Source organism: Monodelphis domestica, chromosome 6 (assembly GCF_027887165.1).
Source record: "Monodelphis domestica isolate mMonDom1 chromosome 6, mMonDom1.pri, whole genome shotgun sequence".
NCBI lineage: Eukaryota > Metazoa > Chordata > Mammalia > Didelphimorphia > Didelphidae > Monodelphis > Monodelphis domestica.
The window spans coordinates 261973737-261992679 of NC_077232.1; the positions used below are offsets into that span (position 1 = coordinate 261973737).

At 36.0% G+C, this 18943-nt stretch overlaps 1 protein-coding gene across 6 annotated transcripts in view; it reads left to right on the plus strand.

The window, feature by feature from the left end:
• Positions 1–18943, plus strand: part of PPP3CA (protein phosphatase 3 catalytic subunit alpha) — a 418815-nt gene that overhangs the window by 354386 nt on the left and 45486 nt on the right. For all 6 annotated transcript variants that reach the window (XM_056803150.1, XM_056803152.1, XM_056803149.1 and 3 more), the window contains one exon: positions 3669–3763. In XM_056803150.1, coding sequence (XP_056659128.1) covers positions 3669–3763 — 95 coding nt within the window. The remainder of the gene's footprint in view (positions 1–3668; positions 3764–18943) is intronic.

Below are 18943 nucleotides of genomic sequence, written 5' to 3' on the forward strand. Positions count from 1 at the left end.
GTAAAAACAAAAGCCTCCCACAGCCATCTGAGGGATCCCCTGAGCCCTTGAGCCACAGCAATGCACGTAACCCTGAAAGCTTTCTAACATCTCCTGCTACAAAACCCTCCCCCCACCTTGCTCCTTCTTCACGTCTGCACATGCCATCCTCCCTCGTCTGGAAGGAGCACCGTTCTGTGCACAGCCCAAAGGCATGCCGCCCTCTGCCAGCTCCACTCTGGGGACCCACCATTGGGAAAGCTTGTCCTCCCCTTAGGTACAGACACACACGACAGGTGTGTACACACACGCATACATGTACACACAGGGCAATAGACATATGTAAAACACATGTCTAAGCATGTGTGTGTTCCTGCGTATAACAAACAATGCATAAATATACACATGTAATATATCTACGTGCATTGATATTTATATAATATATGTGTACGTGCATAAATATATCTGTATTCATAAATACCATGCACATATATACAAATATATACCCATATAATGCGCATATATATACATATACATGTGTGGGAACAAAATGCAGATATATAGACAAAGAGACAATCAATACACATATTCATATTTAAACTATATATGCACAAATGCACACACATACATGATGTACATGTATGTCAATACATGTAACACATAAATATATACAGATTCCTAGATAACACACAAAAACAAATTAGAAATATCTATATAAAACAATGCATACATAATATAATCATGTACATGTGTGTACATGTGTGTAATGAATATAAATATAAAATGTCACACATGGATGTGTATAGCATGTGTATACATGCACAAATACATGTATTCATATATGTGATAGACATATAGACAAATAAATGCCATACATATATACACACATTAGCATGTAATATACTATCCATATTTATATAGATAAGAACAAATATTTGAGTATAGCTGTATGTATATAGTTTTATATATAGATATATTTGTTTATACAGATACATACAGACACAAGCATCTCGAAGGCAAAATAGGGTTGTTTTTCATCTTTATATGTTTACTGTTTTGTCCCTATTTAATGTTGGGATATATTTTCTATTTATACTCTTAACAAAGTTCTTTACAACATAGTAAGCACTTAATAAATGCTCTATTCATTCCCTTTTTTCAATTACATGCAAAGATTTAAGATCACATGTCAGGGGTCACTGGGTGGCTCCATAGACAGAGAGACAGGCTTAGAGTTGGGAGGTCCTGTTTTCAAGTGTGGCCTCAGACACTTCCTAGCTGTGTGACCCTGGGCAAGTCACTTAAACCCCATTGCCTAGCCCTTACCACTTTTATGCCACAGAAATGATATTTAGTATTAATTCTAAGTTAAGAGTTAAGGCTTTTAAAAAGTTGTGTCCCAACTAAAACACATATTTATACATAGAATTGCATTATTAAATCACATAGACCATGTTAAATATTCAAATAACTCATGAGCTAGAAGTCTGAGTACCTTCTTGGTAATGATAGCAGCCACGCTTTGGTGGCAGGTGTCTGGACGGCATCAGAAATTTATTGAAAATTTCAAATTTAGACACTTTCCCTGATTGTATTTAATAAATAATAATCAGGAGGAGGGCAGGAAATTCTTATCATTGGAAAAGGAGTGCTCTCCTGTGCATTTTTATTCAGGAAGTACTGAAACTGCCCCTACAGGTGTCTACCCTCTTTTGCCTTGGAATGGAATATAGCTAAATACCAGCCTACCATGTGTAATACATCAGATAACAAGCATTTCCTGGACTCCCCTATGTGCCAGGCATGGTGGTAGGCTATCATGGGGACTTACACGGACATAGACCAAAGTGAAATACCCCTCCTCTGTAGGAGCATGCTCCAGCAACATCCAATTCCAGGTTCTAATCCCAATCAAGTCACTTTATCCAATAAACAAAGGTTGGGCACTTAGGCATGAGAGGAAGCATGTGTCTCCCTGTGTATAGGCTCCACCATGTATTTCACTGAAGAATCAGTCCTGTTTTCTGATCTCTAATGGAAGGAATTCTTTCTTGTTGTACTGGATCATTCTGTCCAACAAAGTTCATTCCCTAGAAAGTATTTGTTATGAACATATCACTTCAATGAAACAACATTCCAAAGATTTGGCCTTGATAGAAGCTTGGGAGAGGATATGAGGAAGTTCTCCCCGCTGTACTCATCACTAGCCTTTGACTAAGAAACACCCCAAACTCCCCCCTAAAAAAGCTTCTATTGAAAGTTTCTGTTGAAAAGAAACAAACACATTTAAGGATCTCTGTCAGAGGTGCATTTGGGAATCCCCAGAACCTTCATCAAAACTCAGAACCAGGGTCTGCATAGCTTTTGGAAGCTGTAAATGTGGCAGAGGACCTGAATGAAATCAGTTGGATTACTATGCCTGAGCCTTCGTGTATCTGAAATCATTCTGCCTGTATGGGAGAGTCTGTCAAATCAGATCTATTCAATTCAACAAGGATTATTGAGTGCCAAGAAGGGCAAAATTGAGCAGTTCACTCAATGGGGTCACTGAAATAGCTTCAAACAATCATTTCACTTTTCAACCAGTTATTTACTGTCCTATAGACAGAATCTGTTTGTAAAATCAAGGGCTTAAAATTGAGGGCCTAGCTCCCACGATATTGTTCATTTCCGTAAGCAAGGTAAGTGATTTTAGAGCTTTCCAAAAGACTGAAAGATTTTCTTCTCAGATTGGCATGGTTTTTTCTAAGCTCAAATGAACGATATTAAGATATAATGGAATTATATTGTATCTCATCTTCTCTGATGCTATATTTTCATTGGATAATTCAGCAAAATTAAGAACAGTTTGCCTGTCCAAAATAGCTAATAGGAGACACCTAAGGAGGAAAAACCTTTTGTTTTCAGAACAGTGCTTTGCACTAAAAATTCTAGATTGATATTCTAAAATTCCAAAAGTAATAAAACACTTTATTCTTTTCGCTTCAGTGGAAGAAAGCCATGTAATACTTAATTTGATGAATTAAGAAATATTATGCATTATTCTTTCCTTTTGAAAAATATATAACTAGTAACTGAGTTGTTGATATAGTTCCAAAAATATCCTAGTTTCCAATTCCATTACTGATTGATTAAATATTACCTTGCTAGAAGAATCATCTTTGATCCACAAAAGGCTCCAGGAATGGGAAATTAATGAATACAAGTTGAAAATCTAAACATATGTATTCTTCAACTTAGCTAGATGTTATTTTGAAGAGCAAATTGCTACTCTGGGAAGAATAGTTTATAAACAAGACCATCTTGGTAGTGTGTCCATAAATCTGTAGAATATTTGCCTTCAGCATTAGTGATTTGGTTTGATATTTCAATGTCAACAATATCTGTGGCTTTCTGAAGAGAGTATTGTGTAAGTCATGCTTTATATATGTTCTCTACCCTCTTTTGGGTTCTAAAATATAGGAATCACATAAGGATCCTCAGTAAAAATCCCTGAAATAAATTGTAGATTTCCTGCCATGAAAAGACATACCCTGAAAAGGAAGTACCATGTTAGGGGACATAAATGGTCCTCGTTTTACTAATAGGATTTGATTTCTTTTCTCCATTGCCAAGCTTGTAATTTAGTATTGTCTTATTTTTTTAAAAAATAACCTTCTACCTTAAAATTTTATTTGCTTTCTTTTCAGGTATCGCATGTATAGGAAAAGCCAAACAACAGGCTTCCCTTCACTAATTACAATCTTTTCTGCACCAAACTATCTAGATGTGTACAATAACAAAGGTAAGTCATGTATTCTCCACTTTAGTTTATTTTTTGGTTTGTCAAGGCAAACATAAAGACTAATGTCCTTGAATCATGTTACAGCCTTAGAGAGTCATCTTTGGTTGACAATGTTTTATTTTTTCAGTCACTTAACTATTCATTGTCCCCAGAACATTTCATGGGAATACTTTTATTTTTTTAAAACCTTTACCTTTCACCATAGAATCCATACTGTGTATTAGCTCCCAGGTAGAAGAGTAGACCTATCCATATGTGTATATATGTTTCTACATTCACAGACATAGATTAGCCGACAACAGTTTCCATGGGTAGATCCTCCCCAAAATGCTCAATAATATAATGATTTCCCTACCTGTGAGGTAGGCGGAACATATCTCCTTCATCCTCTGATCTCAAGGGTAAAAAAGAAGGTGGAATTTTCCAGGCTTCTAGAGCTAAAAAGGACTGAAAGCAAGGATTCAGATGTAGGCTGTGGAGGCAGGTCTTCTGATTGTAAAGTCCACGATGCTTTGTGCTGCATCATGGTCATCTGTCCACTGCAATGTGGATCAAGGTTGGTGGAGTCATTGCCTCTGCTCCTCATACTTCTGGGAAAACCAGTAAGCCTTAGACTATCTGGGACCCAAATGCAGTGATTGTAGGCTATATTCAGGTTTAATGCAAACAACATTTGGGCAAGGGGATGGAGTACAGCATTACCTATGTAGAGATCACTACAATTAATCAAGAATTTAAAGAGGAGGCAGCAAGGTGGTTCACAAATGGAAGAATGGGGAGTAATAATGCTCTTATGAATCCTATTTATCTGGTATCATCTAAAGCAGCATGTGGGATGCAAAAGTCCCACATGAGGACCCTGCTTGCCAGAACCTACAATCTCATGGGGGAAATAACTCTTTGACTCACTGAGTGGTCCAGAAACCACTTTAAGATATCAGAAAAGCTAGATAATAATGTCGGCCACAGTTATAGGGAAGGCTTTTATAGAGAAGGTAGAATATGATATTAGCAAATATGGGAGACTTAGATTAAATTACCCAGAAAGGCCATTACAGAGACAGCTTTTGAGACACAGACATCATACAGTAGAATTAACTTTAAACCTATAGAATGAAGGGGAAAAAACAACAGCTCTGGCATGGTACCTTTTTTTTTGCTTAACAGGACAAAATCATCATGGTATAGTATTTGATATATAGATGATCACAGATACATATCAGTGAGAACTGGTATGTGTGTAAGTGGTCATCATTTCAACATCATCATTATTATTATTATCCATCACACTGTCTGAGGTAGCTCATGTTTTGCAAAAGCCAGTCTCCATTCCTCTTAAGAAAACAAAACTTAAATTAAAAACACATAATTAAGTGCCTCAATAAATGATGTAAACATTAAGTGTTTTAGGAATTCAAAGGAGAGGAAAATGAAATCAGACTAAAGTTACCAGGGAAGCCCTTCTGAATGATGTGAGAGTTCTCCAAATGAGTAGGATTTGAATAGGTTTCCCTGAATAAAGAAGCAAAGGGTGCAATGAAGGGGTAGAGCTGGGTGGCTCAGTGGATTGAGAGCCATGCCCAGAGATGGGAGGTCCTGGGTTCAAATATGGCCTCAGACATTTCTTAGCTTTGTTACCCATGGCAAGTCACTTAAGTGACTCCCATTGCATAGTCTCTACCACTCCTCTACCTTGAAACCAATATGCAGTACTGATTCTAAGATGGAAGGTAAGGGGAGAGAGACAGACAGACAGGCAGAGACAGAGACAGGGGGGGGGGTTGTAGAAATCCAAACTGAGCATGCCACATTTAAGGGCTATGAAAAACCAAACTGGATAGCTAAAGGAGAGGAGGAATGGGAGACACATCTGTATATGTGAATAAATCCAGATTGTAGAGAGCTATTAATGTCAAAATGAAGATTCTGACACTCATCAAAAGGGAAATGGAGGCTTCACTGGAGCCTTTTGAATAGAGAAAGAACTGGTTGAAAGAGGTAGTTGGTGGTTGTTTTTTAAATGATCCTATGTAGGATGAATTGAGGTGGAAATGGATTGGATAAAGGGAGACATCATAGTAATCTTTGCTTAGTAGTCCAAGTATGGTAGGAAGAGAACATAAATTAGGCTAGTATCAGTGAGAAGAAAGTGATTGAGAGACTTTGAGGAAAAAAGAAGTAGAACATGGTCACTCATAAGATATAGGGGATAGAGAAGGAAAAAAAGAGTCAAAGATACTCCAAAATTTTGACCTTGGGGACTGGGGAAATGATGGTGTGATTGGCAGAAATAAAGAGGTTTGAGGAATTGGAGATGGAAAGGGAAAGATTGGTTTGGATGGGAAGAAACTGAGCTCAGTTTCAGGGATGATAAGTAATTACAAATGGATCACCATTCACCTTTTTTCCTTTTTTTGAAAATAGATACTCATATGTCTATAATAACTTATTTATACACTATTTGGGGGTAGAATGATGAATTGAAGTAATGCATTTTAACTTTCTCCATATTAGTTTCATATATTTTCTTATATATTATTTCTTGCTATTAATATGTCTTTGCTAACCTTATAATAAAAAATAGGAAGCCAGTAGTTGTTTTTCCCATTTTATAGAGAAATAAAAAGGTACAAACCCAACAACTTAGATGGCTGTTTTTTAACAAAATTAGTCTTCTAAATGTCACACTAATAAACCAAGTTGATCTCTCAAAGTCCTTTTTGAATTTTTGATTTTGTGTTTTGCCAATGTTCTATACTTTTAAGAATATTTTCATTACTTTTTATCTCTATTAAAGTTTTTTTTACTTGAAAATTTTTATTTAATTAATTGATTTAGAATATTTTCCCATGGTTACAAGATTCAAGTTCTTTCCCTCCCCTCCTCGCACCTCCCCTCCCATAGCCAACAAGCAGTTCCACTTGGTTTTTACATGTGTCATTTATCAAGACCTATTTCCATATTATTAATATTTGTATTAGGGTGATTGCTTAGAGTCTGCAACACCAATCATATCCCCATTAAACCATATGATCAAACAGTTGTATTAAAGTTTATATAACTGTTATAAGTGACATAATAAAGCATTTTGAAAGGCAGAATGTCATTTTGGTAAGCAATTTGATCCCAAATTACTACAATTATTGTAAAATAATTGAAAATCAGTAAAAATGTAAACAAATTGGATTTTTCTCTTTGTCTAGTATGCTCCAAAGACTACTCAAGTTTGAGTAGTTGATGTCATTGTGAGAAAAACTAGGGCATCAGGTCTTGTTCTCCAACTTGAAGATATGTAGTTCTGGAATTATTATCTCCTGGCATGTTGGGGGAGATCACATACTCTAAAGAAGGGGAGAGAAGCACTGAAGTTTTGAAACCTCTCCAGAGACAAAAAGAGAAACAGATCAGAGAGAGAGAGAGGAGAGAAAGACACTCATTTCAATTTGGGCATGATTTTAATAGGCTTTTGTGTAAAATCTCTGAAGCACTTTAAAGCTATTATGCTAACACTATGTACTGTATGTGGGGGTGGGAGTCATTTATTCATTGCTAGAAGTAAGAGTTAGTACATTTGAATAAAATTAATGTTAACCAGAGTAAAGAAACAAGCCACAAAATTGCTTTGCCAGCAGCTTCAAAGGAGAGCCAACAGGAAGATAGCAAAAAGTCTGGGCTTCAGGGAACACAGTGTGAGTCTTAGCAACACACATGAATTTAAGAAAAACTAAAATCGCAAACACAGTAATTGCAGTGTGATTTGATTTTTACTTACAGCTCTTACAGAGGATGCTGCTGCTAATAGTTTCTCCTGGAAAAAGGAAAAAGATCAAGAGTAGAGCTTATTTTCCTTAGAATTTAGCACCTAATGATAGTCATAGTCAAGGCTTTGCTCAGCAATTCTGAATTTCAGGCAGATTGTCTCTTCAAGAACCTCATTCTTGGCATCTTTTTGCCACCTCCTTAGGTTATGTGCTTCATACTTAAGTCTTGACTCCTGAAAGAGTCGATTAAGTGGTCCACTTGCTTCTTTTCTCCCCTCACTCCTCCACCCCATTCTCCACAATAGTCAGATTGATCTTCCCAAGACAATGCATTTAATACATCCATCTCCTAAATCACAGATGGTAGGACCATTGAATGGGAGAGTTAGATTGGACTCCTAGGAATTATTTCGTTTAACTCATCTTATCAATAAGGTAGCCAAGGAACAGAAAGGTTTACTGACTTGTCCAAGGTGATATAAACTGTGTTGAAACTTTTAGCGGTTTCCTGGTCCCTATACAGAGAAAAAAAAATACAAATCCTGTAGCCCAACCTTCAAGACCTCAAATTCTCTGGTTTTATCTCTCTCTACCTTCTTATATGAACCCTTCATACCAAGCAAAACTGTCTAATTCCTTTGCCACAGCATATATTGCTTTTGCTGTGTACTTGTCATTTACTGCCTTGTGATGATATTTCATCCCCACAATAGATTATAAACTTTTTAAAGGCAGATGAAGCATCATGCATTCTATAAAGAATTAAGTAATGCATTTGTGTTGGTTGATGATTGATCTGTAAATTAAAACTAAAGATGTTTCTAGTAATGAATATAATTCCAAAGGCATTTTCCCACAGGTATTTATGCCACTTTAAGCTGATGCTCTTGAATCCACTTATCTTCTCTACATATTGAAATTAGTTTTTAAATTTCTCTGTCAGAATACATTTGGATATTTTCCCATTTAGATATTGATTCTCATCATCTGCATATTTCATAGAAAATTCTTAATTTGTTTACAGTGCATTTATTGTCTGGTGAATTGCAGTGATCTTTGCCTTCTTATTAACTTCATTTAAAACATGGAGCCTATTTTGCATCATGGCCCCTTGGGCCATGGATCAATCTGGTAAAGTCTAAGGGCCCCTTCTGAAGAATATTTTTAAATGTAAAAAGTAAAGTCCTAGAATTGCAAAGGAAACCAATTATATTAAAATCCAATTATCAAAACATTTAAGCAAAAAAAAAAAAAAGCATAGACCCCAGGTTAAGAAACTCGTCTTCTATAAAATTTACTCTATTGGGAGCAGCTAGGTAGCTCAGTGCATAGAATGATAGGTCTGAAATTAGGAGGACCTGGTTTCAAATTTTGCCTCATACGCTTCCTGGCTGTTACCTTGAGCAACTCACCTTACCCTCTTTACTTAGCCCTTACTCTTCTGTCCTAGAATTGTTACTAAGTAAGAATTACCATCCCCAAATATATATATATATATTTTTTTCTATTGCCTACTTAATCTCAATATATTTTAAATGAAATTGCTCTGAGGTTTGGGGTATTCTTGTGCTAGACCTCATATTAAAACCTTAAATTTTCTATTTGAATTAAAGAGTTGATTAGCTACACTATTTCTTATGAAAATGATAAATGGGTAGTTTGAAGCCCCAGTGATTTATCCAGTAAATGTCCATTAGAACCTACTCCCCACACCAATCACTAACACTCACAAATACAGAAGAGGAGATGACTAAACTGGCATCTCCCTGTGATAACCCATTCTCCATAGTTTAGAAAATTAGCTATATGGGAATCCTATTTCTATAAAATCACAGATTTTAATAAAATAAATAAAATTATTTGTATGTTTCTTTACCTACATAGAGAGAAAAATTAAAATGTTGCACCATACTGATTTTTTATGTCAAGAATAAAGACTACAAATTTCTAATAGAGCAGAAACTGAAAAATTGGGAAAGGCAGCAGCATAGTACAGGGTAAAGCATGCTGAGTCAGAAAGAATATGGGTTTGATTCCCAGATCTGCCATTCACGAAATCCTGTGACCTTTGAGTGGGTCTTTTGATCTCCTTTGACCTCAACTTCCTCATTTGAAAATGGGGGGTATTGGGCTAGATGGCCTATAAGGTATATTTCCAGCTCTGTCTGATTCTTTAACCATTAATATATGTGATCCAAGTAAAGGAGAGGGACATCAAGAATTTATTAAGGACTTATTCCATGCCAGCACTGTTCTAGGTGCTGGGAAGATAAAGAAAGGACAGACAAACACACGGGGAAAAGATCATTACAGCTTCAGTGGTTGCCTGAATAAACTCTGAGAAACAGAGCTTATGCATATTAATAGCTCCATTTTACAGATAAGAAAACTGTGGGTCAAAGAGTTCTTGTGACTTGCCCATGGTCACATAGTTGTCGCTTGAGGTGGAATTAAAATGTAGGATTTCCTTGCACTTCCACATTGCCTCTAACAAATTTACTGATTTTGTACTTTCTCATTAAATAAAAACATGAGAATTTTTTTTCCAAAGAGAAAATGATACGAGAATGTGTGTTTAACTTCTCTCATATTTTGTGTATGCATAGGCATTCTTAAAAATCTTATCAATCATTCCAAAAAGTATTCATTCGGGACCTACCACATTCATTCTGTGGTGGCTTTCATAGTTTTCTTAGTTTCTTTCTTTAATTTTTTAGATGCTCTGTCTTATAAACCTTTAGAACTTTTCCACTAAACACATTCATAGCTTTGTTATGTTTGTTATTACACACATGAGAGGGATCACTTCTTGGTAAAAACTTTATAGGCTAGATGAAATTAAGACAAGAGCTTGTGCCAATCCATGGGCTAGATTTTCCTCCACTGAATTTTTCTGCCCTTCAATCAGACCAAATTGATCTTTATGGTAATTAGGTATTGCATGACTCAAAGTGCCCCCAACCACCTTTAATAATTCTCTTCCAAATAATCTTTTTTGATGAAACAATTCTTAAATGTGCATAATATTTAAATATTTGGTTGTTTGGCATAAAATGAATGACCACAGACCAGGTTTCCATGACCAGATTTTGTTAATATATCTATCAACAAAAGAACCGCTCCACAACATTCCACGAGGTAAAAAATGCCATAAGTTTTTTAAATTAGTCATCTGCCTTTGAATTTCTTATGAGGTGCAGAGAAGAAGAATATTGACCAGTTACCCATCTCAATGAGGACCAGAACCATGGGAAATATGTATATTCAATAGAGAGAAAATTGGGTTTTTCCAAAGATTTTTGAGACAGATGTACTACCAAGACATGTGGCGAAAATTCTTTCCTTGGAGATTTAAAAGAACCAGATTTAAAAGTAGAATCCAGGAGCTGAGTTGTTCATAGAAATTCCTTTGAATACAGAAAGATGACATATAGAAATAGATATTCAAAACTCAAGAGGAATGGCTCAACTTGGCAATAGCCTCACTGAAACTTACAAGATTTTTCAATAAATATTTTTTAAAGCTTTTTAATCATGTGATATATAATATGCATTAATTTATCTGTGGCTGGTAATTGTTTTTTTTTCCTTTACTATTGATTGATATAGCTAGGTATAATTTTTTTAAAATTCATTTGTTACTCATTGATGTACTATTAATATCAAATGTTTCTTATCCTTCAGTCTCGGGAGTTTGTATGAAATATTTCATGTCATTCCTGTTAAATAATATTATGTAAGAAAGACATTGGAGTGGCATATACACTGAGCTATAATGGTACCCATTCTCTTATTTTTCAGGAGACTTTTTTGGATGATTTTGCCAAGTTTTCATAAGAGGAAAACAAGTCTTTGAGAGGAAGTGTTATTTGTTGCTTTAAAATCATCCTTGAGTGCAGCATATTCAAATATATAAATTATTAATACAGTGCAAGTTAGAGTAGCTTTTAGGTTATCCTAAAATAAATAATTCATTTCTCCCCTTTTAAAAACTCTCCCCCAAAGCACCAAGGTTTTTCAGTTTCTGTTTATCCAGCTGCAGTATGAGAGTGGGTAAGGAACACTGCTGGAGGCCTCTTTCTAAACATTCTTAGTTTCAGTCCTGTAGTCAACTTGCTTTCTTTTTAAATATTAATTAATGGAAAGGAAGATGAAAAAGAAATCACCCATTGAGATTTTATATTCAGATCATCCCATTAATCCTTTGACTCAACTCAACTAAACATTGATTATTTGGTTTCCTGAAACACATTGTTGGGTATGTATTAGATTGAAAAATAATGAGTTAGTACCTAGATTTCAGCAAGGCATTTGACAGAATTCTCCATGATATCCCTTCAGGAAAGATGGAGCAATATAGATTGGATGGTTAAATAGGTGGTTGCATATCTGGTTGAATGACCAGAACCAAAGATTGTGTTGATGTCAGTTTAGGGAGATGCCTCTAGTAGAACATTTCTGGAGATCTATCCTTGGTTTTACTCTGTTTGTCATTTTTTTAAATAAAAGGATCAATGAAGTGCTCTTCTGATTTTGGGGTGATGTTAATCTGAAGTGGTACACTAGCATTGTCCTATGACCAATTCAGAATCCAGAGAGATTTTGAAAGGCCAGAATACTGTTGAATCTAATAAGATAGAATTTTAAATGGATTACAAAACTCAACAAGTCAGGGGTACATGTATAGCATAGGGAAATGTATGACTAGACAATGGTTCGTATAAAAATATATGAGCATTTTAGGGAACTGTAAGATCAGTATGTGTATCATGCAGAAATCCTCTGTCATCTTAAGTTATGGTAATAGAGGAATTGTATCTGAGACAGAGGAGACTGCTACATTATACTCTTATCAGACCAAATTTGGCACATGGTGTTTCAGTTCTGGGGAGACACAGTTTAAAAAAACAACAACAAAAAAACCATGACTAGGTTAGAGTGATTAGACTGGTAAAAAGAAATGGACACCATGCAATACAAGCATCAGTTTAAGAAAATGGAAATATTTAGTGTATAAAAGATGTGACAGGGTCAATCTCATAATCCTTTTTAAGAATTTAAAGGACTGTCCCTTGGAGAAAAGATTAAACTTATTCTGCCTTACCCTAAAAGACAAAATTAGAATGTCAAAGTTAGAAGTATGTGTTTAAACTCAGTGTAAGGAAAACTTTCTAGCAATGTGTATAGTCCAAAAGCAGTCTAGGTTGTATGTGTCCCTGTTTAGAAGTTTTCAGATGGAGAGAAGATGACCATTTAATGGGTATATTATATATATATATATATATATATATATATATATATATATATATATATGAAAGAGGAATGTGAGGAAGTATGAGGATCCTTCTAACTCTGAATATTTGTGAGTTTTAAAACTTATTAAGCCTGCCAGGGGGGATGAGAGGAGGGGAGGGAAAAAAACATAAATCATATAACCATGGGAAAATATTCTAAATTAATTAAATAAGAATTTTCAAATGAAAAAACTTATTAAGCATCAAAGAATGAATAGTGCTCTACTTAGGATGCATATTAAGAAAAAAAGACTTTCTATCTTCAGTGAAGTTTTAAAAACTGAGATTTGCTGAAATAGGTGTAACACTGGTATTGGAAAAAACACTCAACCTCTGTATTTTCTTTCCTTTGAAATGTGATTGATATTCTCATCCAATCTACACTTCCCTTGGTAGATTGAGAATTCCCAGGAGTAGTAGCCACCCTGATTCATCTCACTCTTATTGTTCTAGGAACAACTGATGGCTAAATCCTCTCTTATTCACTATAGTTCTTATCTTCTAGTGATGCCCTTCCCATTTAAAAATTAACCAAGTTAATGTCATTAACTCTTAATCAAAATTAATTCCTTTGAAGCCCTCTAAAAACTTTTTTCCCCCAAACTACCTAGAAGTTTGGACTTGTCCCCTGGAGACCAAGTCTTAAGCAAACTTTTACTTCAAAGCAAGTTCTCTTTTATGAAGTGACATCTCTTATCTCATGGTGAAAAGCCAAAATATGCCCTTCTGCCATTCAAAACCCAGCCTGACAATTTACATTTCTCCCGTAGTCACTAAACTCTTTTAGGTATCAAGACTTCCCTGCTATCAAACTTAAAGTCCTCATATCAGTCATATATAAAGTAGATACTGGGATATATTCAATTTTCCACTGAATGAGGGTCATTTCTGTATGAGCTACTTTGTCAATATTTCTCAGATGACTGTATTTATTTCTTCCCATTCTAACTGCCAAAACAGTCAATATCTTAAAATCTATTTATCTTAAATATTTGCACATTAATAAAACTACAAACAGCATTGAAGAAGTATAAGCCTGTAAGTGATATTTGCTTCATTCAGTGTCTTAAGATTAGAGACTTGCATGAGAGTCACTTTCTCCCCACTCTTCCTTGGATATACACACAGGCACATTTGTAATGACATTGTCTTCATATGGAATATATTGAATTAGTAGTAATTGAGTGACAAAGCTATCTTGGAGATCTTATTTCAGACCCCAGTGCATGATACAGTTTGGGCTGGATTTTGAATATGATTTTGAAAATGGAAAAAAATAATATCACATTCCAAAATGATATGAGTGTTTTACCCAATGCCTAGATACAACTTTTCTAGTTACATTTTGTTGTTGTTGTTGTTATTGAGGTTTGAGGCTTATAAAGTTGGACTGCATATAGTAAGAGTTAATCAGTGGAGAGCAAGGATTCCTGGGTCCTTTTTCTTCCCTGATGGCAGCTTTCATTCATGAGATTGTTTGCTGTCCTGTATATTGTCTGCATTTGTATATAGGATCATAGGCTCTAGAGCAAGAAAGGAATTTAATTAGTATTAATCTGACCCACATTTACAATTCCATTCCCTTTAGTTCAACCATCATTTACTGAGCTCTTCTGTGCCACACACTATTATAGACACTTGACCTACAAATACAAAGAATGAGACAACCTATTTTCTAGGACCTTACATTCCAGTGGAAGTGACAACATGGACATATATAGGTGTTTACATACATATCAGGTAAATAGAAATGAAGATAAAATAGTTAAACATGTAGCAAAGTAGTTTTAGCTACTAGGAGAATAATAGCAGTCAGATAAATCAGGAAAGGCTTTGCATATGAGGTAGTACTTAAATGATGCCTTGATGACAGTATAAGGAAGAAATGAAGCAGGAATGCACTGCTGGCATAGAGGACTGCCAGTCTGAGTACAAAGTCAGGGATATGAGAGATGGAAAAGTCAGGATTCTCTCATGACTTAGCCCCACTTTACCTACTTGTTTCTTCTCACTTAGTTATAGCTAGTGGTATAATTAGTGGGGAATACTCAGGGATTTCAATCATCAGGAAAAAATTGCCAAGAGGAAGGGTATTCGTGGCATTATAATAGTTGTTTAATTTTCTCTTCATGAGTCACATAATAGTTGGTAATGAAATTTAAATATAAAGGGAAAACTTCCTAATAATAATAATAATAATAATAATAATAATAATAATAATAATAAACTCAACAAAAGTGGAATTAGGTACCTCAAAACGAGGTATCCGTCTGATTGGAGATCTTCATGCTTAGGCTAGAGTGATATTTTTCAAATGGATTGTAGAAAGAACTTTTGGATAGGTTCAGTTTGGACATGATGATCCAAAATCTCTTCCAATTCTATGATCCTTTGGTAGTTTAAATTCTAGGCATGCTAGCGCCAAGTCATTTTTGAATAACCAAGTTGTAACATTGATCTAATCAGAGTTCATATTTCAAATTTTATATGTAGCTGGTCCACGAAATGAATTTAATACATTACTAATTATGTGGCCTTCTGCTGCTACAGACCCTCATTACGCCCACTGATATAAAAAACAAATGTAATTGGACCAGAGAGTGAGTGGGTGTGGATGAAGGAAGATGAGCCTCAAAATATGGAGTCTATTGTCATGGTCCAGTCAATTCTCATTGTCAGGCTTTTCAATGCCCTGGGGGTGTGATGGATTTCTCTGTTGTGTTCTCCTGGAAGTTTCATTTCTCCTTCATCTGGATCTGTTTGTCATCATCACTATTACAGGATAATTCTAAGAATCTTGCCTTCTACAGAGCCATTCTTTTTTTTTTTAATCCTTTCCTTCCATCTTGGAGTCAATACTATGTATTGGCTCCAAGGCAGAAAAGTGGTAAGGGCTAGGCAATGGGGGTCAAGTGACTTGCCCAGGGTCACACAGCTGGACAGTGTCTGAGGCCACATTTGAACCTAGGACCTCCCGTCTCTAGGACTGGCTCTCAATCCACTGAGCTACCCAGCTGCCCCCTCAGAGCCATTCTTAAATGAGTGGGGAGTAAGATTCAAATTCAGAAAAATTCTTAGCCCTTTTTGTGTATTCTGGGAATGACAGAAATATAAGGTTTAGCTAAAACATGATTTCTGCTCTCATGGTGTTTATAGTCTAGTAGAAGAATTGATGAGTTGCGTACACATTAATATAAATGAATTCATGAGTGGTACAAACAAAATGCCATGTGAATTATAAGGGTCTTGGAGGGGAGTCTTTGCCAGCTGTAGAGTTAACCTTTGAGTTGGGCTTTAAAAAATGGGCAATCGTCCACTAGGCAGAGGAGGAGAGACAGCATTCGGGGAGCATAAGGAATATTGAATAAAAGCAAGGAAATATGAAAGGAAGCATAGATTTGGAAGATAGATGAAATAGAGTACATGCCTGAGAGCAACATGGGGTGAGCTAGGAAAGGTAAGGTGGTATTCGATTGTGGATGACTCTGAATACCAGGGTAAATTATTTTCAACTGCATTCTTTAGGCTGAGGGGATCCATTGTAGGGTTTTAATCCAAAGAGTGAGATGACCAGGTCTGTGCATAAGGAAGAATGGCCTAGCAGTGGTCAATTATTTGGAGGAAGGAGAGCCTGGAGGCAGGAAAGCCCATAGAGATATGTATGTATATATTTGAGAAATACACTATGATGAGCTTATGACCTCTAGCAAATTCAGTGTACTCAAATCTAAATCTACCATTAATATATTTCATGTTAATAAAAACTTATACATCAGATAGAATTTACTCAGTCAACAAGCATCTATTAATCACTTCTGACATATACTGTAAGTATTGATATTAACTAGTATTTAAATAGCACTTTAAGGTTTGCTATGAGAAATGGCTACTATTGCGCCTATTTTATAGATGAGGAAACTAAAGCAGGCAGTTTAAATAACTTGTCAAGTGCCAGACCACTGGTGCCTGAAGCAAGATTCTTACTTAAATCTTGCAAAAGCTTCCCATAATAAAGTTCTAATAAAGAATTGTAATTGTTCTGATTTTTTGTAATCGAATAATTGATTAACTTCAGATATGACTATCAGCTTGTAAAACTTATCGAGTATTTATTATGTATTAAGCTTTGTACTAAGCTATATAAATGACAACAACAAAATGGGATGGTCCATGCCTACAGAAAACACATTTAATAATTTTAGTAACTTGCCTTCTAGAATGCCTCTTGCAATTAAAAAAATATACATAGAAAACTCCCCATTAAAAAGGTAGACATTCATCCAGATTCTAGACAAAGAATCCATGCATGCAGGTTGCAGCAATTACCTTAAAGAGCTGCCAAAGGACATCATGAGTCTTTATATTATAGCAAGTCTTAGCCACATGAATGTCCTCCCTTGTTTTATGCCCAAACCTTCAATTCTTCTTTCATGGTAGCTTACCCGTGCCATAATAATATATTCCTTCTAGCATCTCTGTTTGGATATCAGCCAATGGCAAGTAGGAAGGAAATCACATTTCAGTTTTATTTCAAAGAAATAAAATTTCATTCCACTAAACCTGAATGGATGAAGACTATCCTGGTACTTGCCCAGTTTAGGGATGCCTCACCAAATTTTTTTTTGCTCCCACTTTGAGGAAGCCTCAAGAAAATGTGATGAAAAAAAAACATATTTACATAAGTCTTAAGAAATGGAATTCATTTTAGTTTCCCAATTCTAGCTGTATAGATAGGACAAAAATTTGAATCACAAATTAACCTTTGGCACAAGATCTCCTGACCATGAATGTTCAAAATGTTTTGGAGTTTCCAGAACCAAGGTGTCATGGGAACACTACCCTGAACAGCCCTATTGCCTTAGAAAATCCATTCAGAATGAATTGAGTGGGGGCGCAGCTGAGTGTCTCAGTGGATTGAGATCCAGACCCAGAGATGAGAAATCCTGGGTTCAAATTTGGCCTCAGACACTTCCCAGCTGGGTGACCCTGGGCAAGTCACTTGACCTCCATTGCCTAGCCCTTACTGCTCTTCTGCCTTGGAGCCAATACACAGTACTGATTCCAAGATGGAAGGTAAGGGTTTAAAAAAAAAAGAATGAATTGAGTGCAGTATTATAAGCGATGACAGACAATCAGTAAAGGAAATGTTGTAATAGACTCTTTTATACAAGAAGTCTTCTTAGTTTCAATGTCTTTTCACATTCTGAGCTCACTTTCTTGGGTGTGTATAATAGTTAACTTGGTCAGAGGCAGGTAGGCAGCACAGTGGCTAGAGCATGAAATGTGGAGTTAGGAAGGTTTTTCATCCTGCATAAAACTGCCTGTGGAGCCCTGGATGAATCGTCTAACCTCGCAGCCTCCACTGGCTCATGTGCACAGTAGGAACCGTATTAGCATCTTCCAGAGCCATGGGTAAAGATGTTTGCGTATGGACCACTTGGCCAAGCATTAGTCCCCACGCCAACACTAACATTGTTAAGAAGTGGTTTCATGCCCCTTTAGAATCTCTGTATGTCCTGTCATCAGTCAGGAGCAGTGTTGTGCTAAAGAATGGGAATAGAAAGAAAAAGGAAAAGTGATCCTCACCCTAATATTGCTTACATTCAAATGAAGGAAATCGCACACGCACATAATGATCAAAAGTTTGTTATGCAGTCGTGTCCACCTTTATGCGACCCCTTCTGGGGTATTCCTGGCAAAGGTATTTGAGTGGTTTGCCATTTCCTTTCGCTAGTGCATTTGTCAGATGAGAAAGCTGAGGAAAATACCGGGTTAAGTGACTTGCCCAGGGTCACACAGCTAGTAAGAGTCTGAGGTCAGATTTTTTACTCAGGAAGATGTCTTCTTGATTCCCAATCCAGTACTCTGTCCACGGCACCCCCCAGCTACATGGAAATTGTTTTACACACACAAACACACACACATACATGCAGATTGGTACCTAGATTGACAGACCGATTGAATGATAATTCATTAGAAGATTATATGTACAGCATTAAGGTAATGCACATTAAGATATAAGAGAAGAGAATGATCTTTGGAGGAGAAAAAACTAGCACCTGTGGTAGGACAGGGAAAGCAGTTGAGCAGGATTTCCGGAGGCAGTGGTGTTGTGGGGAAACTGT